This window comes from Carya illinoinensis, chromosome 11 (genome assembly GCF_018687715.1).
Source record: "Carya illinoinensis cultivar Pawnee chromosome 11, C.illinoinensisPawnee_v1, whole genome shotgun sequence".
In the NCBI taxonomy this organism is placed as follows: Eukaryota; Viridiplantae; Streptophyta; class Magnoliopsida; order Fagales; family Juglandaceae; genus Carya; species Carya illinoinensis.
In genome coordinates, this window is record NC_056762.1 from 43,290,780 (window position 1) to 43,299,541 (window position 8,762).

The 8,762-nt window shown below is 36.1% G+C and overlaps 2 protein-coding genes across 2 annotated transcripts; both read right to left on the reverse strand.

Moving 5' to 3' along the window:
* Window positions 1-282: 282 nt before the first annotated feature.
* LOC122281752 (protein translation factor SUI1 homolog) lies at window positions 283-841 on the reverse strand. The gene has a single exon (XM_043093513.1). The coding sequence runs from the start codon at window positions 839-841 to the stop codon at window positions 503-505; it is 339 nt and encodes a 112-aa protein (XP_042949447.1). The 3' UTR covers window positions 283-502.
* LOC122281751 (AUGMIN subunit 4-like) lies at window positions 738-8,505 on the reverse strand. Its single transcript, XM_043093512.1, has 15 exons — window positions 8,459-8,505; window positions 6,812-7,051; window positions 6,584-6,631; window positions 6,363-6,479; window positions 5,310-5,651; window positions 5,043-5,142; window positions 4,679-4,724; window positions 4,303-4,396; window positions 4,119-4,190; window positions 3,754-3,812; window positions 3,303-3,371; window positions 3,168-3,219; window positions 2,615-2,692; window positions 2,431-2,534; window positions 738-878 (listed from the first exon to the last, which is right to left on the reverse strand). Exons 2-14 carry the CDS (start codon window positions 6,944-6,946, stop codon window positions 2,457-2,459), a joined length of 1,290 nt encoding a protein of 429 aa, XP_042949446.1. The 5' UTR covers window positions 6,947-7,051; window positions 8,459-8,505; the 3' UTR covers window positions 738-878; window positions 2,431-2,456.
* Window positions 8,506-8,762: the final 257 nt, after the last annotated feature.

Genomic DNA, 8,762 nt, shown 5'->3' on the forward strand with positions numbered 1-8,762 from the left:
ACCCAGGTCCGCTATGTGGTCAAGGATGTTCGCTACGAATCAATCACATCATTCGAGACATTCTGGAGAGCATATTGTTCCACGTTTTCTGCATAGAACCTGCAAGAACCTTTGAGAAGCTATTCCTAAACAAATATCGCTGCTAAGAGAGTGTACATACTCTGCACGTTTAATGCTTGTCGATCGCAAGTTGTCGAAGCTAGTTCGTCTTCGACAACAAACCAAATCACAGAGAGAGAGAGAGAGAAAGATTTTGAATGAACAGAAAGCAGTACCTGCAGCTTCATCATAATACACCGAAATTCCCATTGAAGAAAACATGAAATCGAACGAGAAACATAGTCATCTAAGCGGGAAAACAAACCAAAATATGTGAAGCTTAAAAAGCTTCACCAATGATAATTATCTTATTAGCTTACAAGCCCACAAGCACTCAAATATCATTAAAAAAAAAAAAAAAACTTCTAGAATTATCTTATTATCTTATTACCGAACCAAATCCTTAAAAACCATGTATCTTGATCTGCTCCTTCTGCACAATTCCAGCCTGAACAAGAAACTGGGAAACGTTCTTGCGCTGATCGCCTTGGAGTTGGATTATCTTGCCCATAACCTTGTCCTGCACGACATTACCGTTGCAGCAGAACTGCTTCTTGATGTCCTTGAGTATCTTCTCGTAGGTGAAGTTCTCCTTGAGACCCTGCACCGTAGTCAGGCACTTCTTCTTGTTCCTTTGCTGAATACGGATATGCACATACCCTTTTGCTCCTTGGGCATCCGAGTCTTTGGCGTCAGCGAACGGGTCGAAAGCAGTGGGAATCTGTACTTCTAGTTCAACCATGTACTTTGTTTGATCGAAACTCCGAAAGAAACGAAAGCTGAATCAAGAAAGCCAGAAGAAAATTAATCAACCAATAAAAGTATGCAAGAACACAAGGAAATTAAACTAGAAGATCATTGAAGAAGAAGAAGAAAAAGAAAGGGGTTTTAGGGAGGTAACTAACGGAAGTTGGAGGCGAAAATCTCACAGACGGTTATCGGATCTTTCTATGAGGGACTGTTGGTGATGTGCGACTGCTGGGTATTTATAGGGTGTCTTCGGGCTCGTGGGGGGCGGTTTCTTGGCCACCAATCCTAAACATGAGTTGGAAGAATGATTGGTACTATTTATTTTATTTTATTTTATTTGTGAATTTATTATTTAATATTATATTATAAAGTGATAAAAAGATGATAAATAAAGAAAATTGGTAAATAGATTTTTTTGTTAATAGATTCGTATTCTTTTTAAATAATTGGATGGAGTGCGTACGTCCAACGCATCCAGACTGGCATCCAAACATGGTGAGAAATGCGTTGTGGGAAGAATCCAGCCCCTCCGCGATGAGACGGGAGAAAAGTGAAACACGGTGGCTTTTATTCGCAATACCTTTTATTCGAATGCCTTATCATATACCTAATTTATAATTTATCTTCTAAACCTAATTATAAGACTTAAGAATGTTCAAGAAAATACTAAATAAAATAAAATATACAGCAAAACTATATAAATGAAAAATAATTGGTCACATGAATTTTATTAAAAATTAATTATAAACTAATATAAGCCTATTTAGTACATTGATTATAAAATACTTTTTATTATATATTAGATATGATGTATTATTTTAAGAGTAATACTGTGTACAATTACTTTTACGTACTCTCTTTGCACTCCATTTATGTAATTGACAGCATCAATTTTTTTTAATACACAACCAATCATATCAATAAAATATATAAAAAAATATACATAAGCGACGGCAAATAAAATTTTTATTATTTTAAACTGGGTCAATTTATAAATTACTTTTAAAAAAAAGTTCTTTATAGACCTAACACTTTTCAGGTAAGTTAGGGGCCTTAAAGCAGATTTGCAAAGTAAGATGAAATGAGAATTTTATAAATAGTAATAAGATAATTTGTAAATAATAGTCAAATAGTTTGAATTGAGTATTTTTTGAGTTTTGAGAAAAGAGAAAAAAAAAGTTGAATAAAAAATATTATAAAAGTAAAATATTGTAAAAATATAGTTTTATAATATTATTTTTGTTTGAAAATTTGAAAAAATCAGAATTATTTTTCATTTGAAAGTTTGAAAAAATTGTAACGATTAATTTGAAAATTTTATATTTGAATTATATTTGAGAATGAGATAAAATAATATTAGATGAGAATTTTATGTCTCATCCTATGCCCCAAACTTGATCGTAGGTTTGGATGGTGGCCATGCAGGCACAAATATAGCTGTATCTCCCCACCAGGGGGAACATATCTCAGACTTCTTTTTTGGTATTAGCCTTGACCATATGATGCACAAAAACCAACTGGTTGTTGAAGAAATGAATCGAATACTTTGTCATGATACATCAAAGTAGTTATATCACACACCAGAGAGAGAGAAGGGAGCCAAAAGTTCATGTGGTTTGGTGCTCTGGTAAGCGATTAAGATCCATTTCAACTTGGTGGATTGTCCATTGCATATTTTCCAATTTCTGTAAGGAAAGGATAGTTATTAGAATTACCATTTGCAGAAGGAACTGAAAAAAGAACAACTTGAGTATAGCTGTATTACCTTCACGATGTCATGGTACTGCCTGGCAATTGTATCGAAGTGAGGATCAACACCTTGATACTCGCGAAGACGTGTCACCTGGTTAAGAAGTTGAATCATAAGGAAATTATAGAACAGGAAAAAGATAATCCAAATGTTATAAACATAATGAGAAGCACGAATAAATTCAAGGCATGCCCCCATTAATGGCGGCTCAACAATTCTGTGTAATAATAACTTCATCTGAAGCATGAAAGCCAAGTCCATTGATAGCTTTTTCATTGTGTGTACAAAGATTAGCAATCTCGACTAATTGGCAAAGGCAACTACAGTGAAACTATAATGGGGAAATAAATAAGCTATTCTGCCATCATTTCCCTTCACCAAAATATTTATTCATGCGACATTCAATAAACTGGTATGAGACAGTGATTAATCCTTAAAGCTTTAACATTTTTCATGTATACCAATGGACGGGAAAATAGGAATCCAACTCATGATGAAATATCAATTAGAATGAAATTGAATACCTAGTAATTTCCTAGAAGAGCAAATCTCAAAAGGAGGAACATACCGCTTTACTATATGCAATAGAAGCTTCTTCTGTAGCCTCGAGAAGATACTTCCTAAAAACGAGTATAAATAATCAATATTTTACCTTGAACCAAAATCTGCAGACCCAATTCAATCAACAGTCTTTATTTAGTACCTTATTTTATGAAGGGCTGGTATTGACTCCTGAGTATAAGTTTCAAGAAGGAGAACATGTTCCAGAACCCTGAGAAATGATGGGGTATATCATACTCATCACAGATAAATCAACACATTTTTACAACAAGACTTAGAACTTTCGAGAAATAATAGTCAATCTGAAGCAATTGTTGTGCATACAAGGACTCTCTTATACCTAAGAGTAATATCAAAGGAAAACATATGAAGATAAATACAGACAATCAATGACTAGCAATGCTTGTGTTCACTAACAAAGTGGAGAAAATGAAAGTACGTCATTTTTCAAAATTTATAGTCAGCATGTATGTCAGCATATGCATTAGTTCATATAAAAAAAGTCAAATTAAAAAGGTAGGTAAAAGGGATCAGAATCACATCATTTTAGTTTCTAAGCAAAATATCAAATTGCAGTGAATGGTGTGACAAACCTTAATTTTGCACTCATGGTCTCACACCTTTTGCACAGCCAAGTTTTTTGCAAATCATCCTGAAAATGATTTAGATACAATGAGTTCAAGGTCCCCTTAAAAAGGATAAGAACAGGATGAAGGAATAGTGTACAAACAAAAACTGAAGGATAAGCTCAGTTGGTCAGGCCTTGGGTTTGCTCCCCAATGGTTACCAGTTCAATTCCCCTCAGGGCCACTAAGGTTTACTTGGCCGTTAACTTCAGGGCCCCATAGGATTAGTCGAGGTGCGCACAAACTGGCTCGGATACCCACAGATATTTAAAAAAAAAAGAAAAGAAAAGAAAAAAGAAACTGACCATCAAATATAGCAACAACATTCTTACATATTTATGTTGGTGTTGCATCTTCAAATCTTTAACAAGCTTAATAAGTACTCCAAGTATCTGCTCTAAGACCTAGTTGAGCCAAGAAAGGAAAATGTGATTATCTTCATGAATATTCTCCTAATAAAAAAGGGTAAAGGGAAAATTATTTATTGAATGTTACACAGATTGCTTATTCACATACATTATAGTATTCAGCAAATTTTCTATCTGCAGAATAGAGATCCTCCCTCAAAGCTTCCTCTTCCCTTTCAATCTCCTCAATTGTCAACTTAACCCTGATAATTTGGAAAGTTATGTAAGCACAGTAAGCTACAGTCTACATCAATATCAAGAATGTTGGTTCCAGCCGTTGGAACAGGCATAATTATTACAATGTGAAATGCATAAAAACGCCAACTGATGATGCAGGAACAGCATACAGAGAATAAAAAGTAAAAGAAGCTTGAGCAGAAATCTATTATTATTGGTCAAATGATACTGCAAATTGTTAGCAGATACCATCCCTTTAGGTGGAAAAGAAATGCTGTAAAGAATATCAGTAAAAGAGGAGCTCAAACCTTTCTGGAAGCCGGGCACTTGAAGTTTGATGCCCAGATGATGAGTCTGCATCAACAGAAGTGAGCAAAAAAATTGCACAATCATCATACAAAGGATTTCTCAGGTTTCCACAACCACACCTCCCAAAAAGAAATAAAGAAAAGGAAAGAAAAAAGAAACAGAAAACATCAATTTCAATTGTGGATCACATAAGCTAATCCAGCCATTTGGCAGCCCATATCACTAAATGGAAAAGCAGAAATCACCAGTTTTCCACAGATCAAAACCAATTGTTCACAAGGATATCATAAATATGCCATTTTGATTACATGACAGGCCTATTTTGAGTTGGTATACAGAGAGATAGGCACAAATAAAACTTACCAACATCATCCATTATGAAGGCATCGGCTAACTTATCACATTTAGCTTTCAAACGAGCCTCAATCTCATGAGAAAGAGACATCTGGTATTCCGCCATATCCTTCAATTGTGAAGTCAGAATAAGTTCTAAAAATTTTAATTAATAATGAAATGCTTCTGAGTTTAGAGCTATAAAACATTAAAAACAATATTAGTTGACATCACACAATAATAGTAGAAGAAAAGAAATGCAGTAGGTTGCCTGAATCTCCATGCGGGGTATCATACCATGGATAAAGGTGTTTGCTGGAGTTGACTTTGCCATAAATAGACAGGTGTTATACCAAGAAAGCGATTAGGAACACCGCCAACTCCAGGTTCCACCATATCACTGGCATTAACAGCATTATTAGCCACACTAGTGGTACTATTTGCAGTTGTATAATTTGTTGAGTTGGAGCTTGAGCTGATTGTGAGACCAGTACTTGTACTATCAAGGGAGCTTCGTGACATTATGCTCAGTTTTTCAATGTCATCCTCCTGAATTTCACCATCTTTGGAGATAAGAGGAAGCCTCAACTTTTGAGCTGCTTCTGCAAGGATCATTCGATGCTCTAGAGCCTTGTATACCTGAAATCCGTAAGAAAAAATAATCACGTGCTTGTTAATTATAGCATACGCACATCTGTATGTTCTTCATAACCTGAATCGCCCTGCTGTCATTATATATAAACCTGATGTCTTTTGTACATTGTTTCATGTAACTCAGTAATTAACATAAAGAAAGCATGATGAAATGATTGAAAGCAAAACTTTTTTTTATAAGTAAATTGAAAGCAAAACTATAAATAAACCCATATAATCTGATGCCAATCCCAATTTTTTTCAGTAATTATAGATGGTGGATTTACTTTACTTCCCCTCCCCCTTCCCTCTTTTTTGTTGTCCTTCAAATGAAATGCAAGCAAACAGGGCCATTCAGTTCCTATTGGACACACTTCTATCAATGCTACAAATAAAAAAAAAATGCATTATCCATTTCTCAATAAGGACAATCCATATAAAATTTACATAAACCGCACCGTTATTTGTCAACAGCATGTGCATCTATCTAGTATCCAACGTCATGGCATGAGTTCAGGACTAGTAATTCTACACAAGTTACCCTTCAGTAGTTTGTATGGCATTCCCCATCCACATGAATTAGTTTTTAATCAATAGAAGATATAAGTGTGTGTGTGTGTGTGTCTTTTTTTTTTTTTTTTTATTATTATCAAAAGAACCTGCTCAAAAGATCAGACTTCAAAAGTGATCACTAGGAAGAAAATTGAAAACTCATACATGAGGGGAGTTGTTCAAGCCAAGCTGCGGGTATAAACCCTGGACATCACGCAGGTTAGCCACTGAAACCGCCTGCTGATACTCCTCTATCATCGCGATGGCCTCGCAATAGATTGCCTACATTGAAAATTACTGTAAAAAACATATAACCGAGAACAAACAGAATTCACATTTTTTACTTCTTAGGAAAAAAAAAAAGGTGAAATTGTGTGAGACCAAACCATGGCTTCCAAGTATCGCAGTCTTTCCCTCGACATTTCTTCTCTGGCCTACAAATTATTCAGTCAGTTTAATCAGAGAAAATCTATCTACTCTCAGTAATTCTATCGATTCAAACAAGCAAAAAAGGTCATGTTTGGACGCATACCAATCAAATGCAAGTTACTTTTGTCCAAATTTAACTACATTTTTCTTAGCAACAAAAGAAACGAGAGAGAGAGAGAGAGTACGAGTTGAAGATCGTAAGAGGCGGGTTTGGGGACGAGTGATCCACCGGGCGCCAAGCAGTGGCGTTCCAGCTGATCGATCACCTGCACCACGTCGGACGGCAGATTTTGCGCTCCTTGCAGCAGTCCCTTCACCATTGGAAAGGACGCTCGGTTCTGCAGATCCGAATCGATGTCGAATTTCTCAGAGAAGTTGTTAGGGAATTGGCTGCCGTGCCTACACTATTCTGAAAATAATTCATAGGAAAATTCTTAACGCAACCGTGGTTTATCCCCGTTGCGTCCTCGTTGCCTACGTGGCTTGATAATGTAAACGATGCCGTTTACATTTTGGAATCCCATTGGTCAGACTTCGGCTTTCCCCTTCCCGCATTTGTGTTTCCTCTCATCTCTCTCGTGCCTCTCATCTCTCTGTTTTCCTGAGTTTTCCTCTCTCTCTCTCTCTCTCTCTCTCTCTCTCTCTCTCTCCTTCGATTTCCTTGTGTTCTCTCTTCTCCAAGACTGAAGCTCCATCGATTTCCCTCTGTGTTCCCTCTTTTCCTCGACCCCGCGAAATCGATTTCCCTCTCTTTCAAGATTTCCTTCTCCTTCGATTTCCATCTGTGTTCTCTCTTCTCCACAATCCCGAGAAGCTCCATCCCCGTCGTCTTCAACCACAAGGCCACGAACCAGTCCGCATCCTCGAACCAGAGCCAACAAAACCACGAATCCCCTTCCCACAAATTCCCAAAACCCTCTCAAATGGGTTGCTTTCTTGTTTGCTTTGGTCATACAAAAGATGCGAGAAAACAACAAAAACAGAGCCAGAACAAGTTTCATCCCCATGATGACGTAGTAAGCATTTTTTTCCAGCTTAGTTTCCGATGTCCATTTCGTGTTTATCCTTAACCCCTTGTTTGGTTGCTGAGGATACTCCAGAAAGGAACGAGAAAAGGGTCTCGGCATTTTGAAGCTTCGTTCGTTTCCGTTTGTTTGTTGGGTCAAGGAAATATAGACAAGGCCATAATCAAAAGGAATCAATTTTATTGAAGCTTTTTTCTTGCTATCTCTTTGATACAGGGCACCTCCAAAAATCCCAACACCAAACAGATTTCACAAGTTCGGTTAGTTATCAAATCCCAACTGTTTCCCAATTGATTCTATTTTATAGCAAAATAACTTTTTTGCGAATATTTCTTTTTGTATTTGATATTAATTGTGATGGGGTTTGTTTGTAGGGGTGAATCTGAAAAGGAGTTGAGCTTTAGGGCCAAAAGAAAGGAACATTTGACTCGTCAAGACCCATGAACATGTTACCTGCGGAAGAAGCTCTGGACCTTTTATTGCAAAGTGAAATCGGTGGGAAGAGGGAGGACCTTTTTTTGGCTCGTATTAAGGGAGGGGGATCTAACCCTTGGAGTGTTGTCACTAACGAAACCCAGATGAATGCCTTTCCTTCCTCCCTCCCGATGAAAACCCAGATGACTTCCTCCCACGAAATATTTCTTCAAAATAAATCTCTTTCCCCGCTTTCTGCATTTGTTTTCTTTCTTTTTTTTTTTAATAAATTTAATATAATATAATATTATCGACTGACATGGCAAGCCACATCAGCCGCGAGGCCGCACCGGGGATATACCCCGGTTGTACCTAGCACTGCTGTAATTCATAATCATAACCATTTCTTCTAAAAAAATATCATCTTCGGGGACCTGTTTAATCATTTTTGAATGGGTTTTCTAAGCAACACGCTGACACTTCACTTTTTTTCAACTTTTTAATATTTTTTTAATATTTTTTTTGAATTTATTATTTTTAAATTAATTTAATTATTTTATTTATTATTTATATATTAAATATTTGATAAAAGATAAAATAATAAAAATTAAAAAAAAATAAGGTATTGAGATGTTGGGAGGTTCAGAAGATTTTTCCTTTTTGAATCCAACATATTTGATTAAAAGGAAAATGAATA

Coding starts and splice junctions, on each gene's coding strand:
- LOC122281752 (XM_043093513.1), bottom strand. CDS start 841: ATGGTTGAACTAGAAGTACAGATTCCCACTGCTTTCGACCCGTTCGCT.
- LOC122281751 (XM_043093512.1), bottom strand. CDS start 6,946: ATGGTGAAGGGACTGCTGCAAGGAGCGCAAAATCTGCCGTCCGACGTG. Junction 6,632..6,811: donor CCTCTTACGATCTTCAACTC/GTACTCTCTCTC, acceptor AATAATTTGTAG/GCCAGAGAAGAAATGTCGAG. Junction 5,143..5,309: donor AGCAAACACCTTTATCCATG/GTATGATACCCC, acceptor TCACAATTGAAG/GATATGGCGGAATACCAGAT.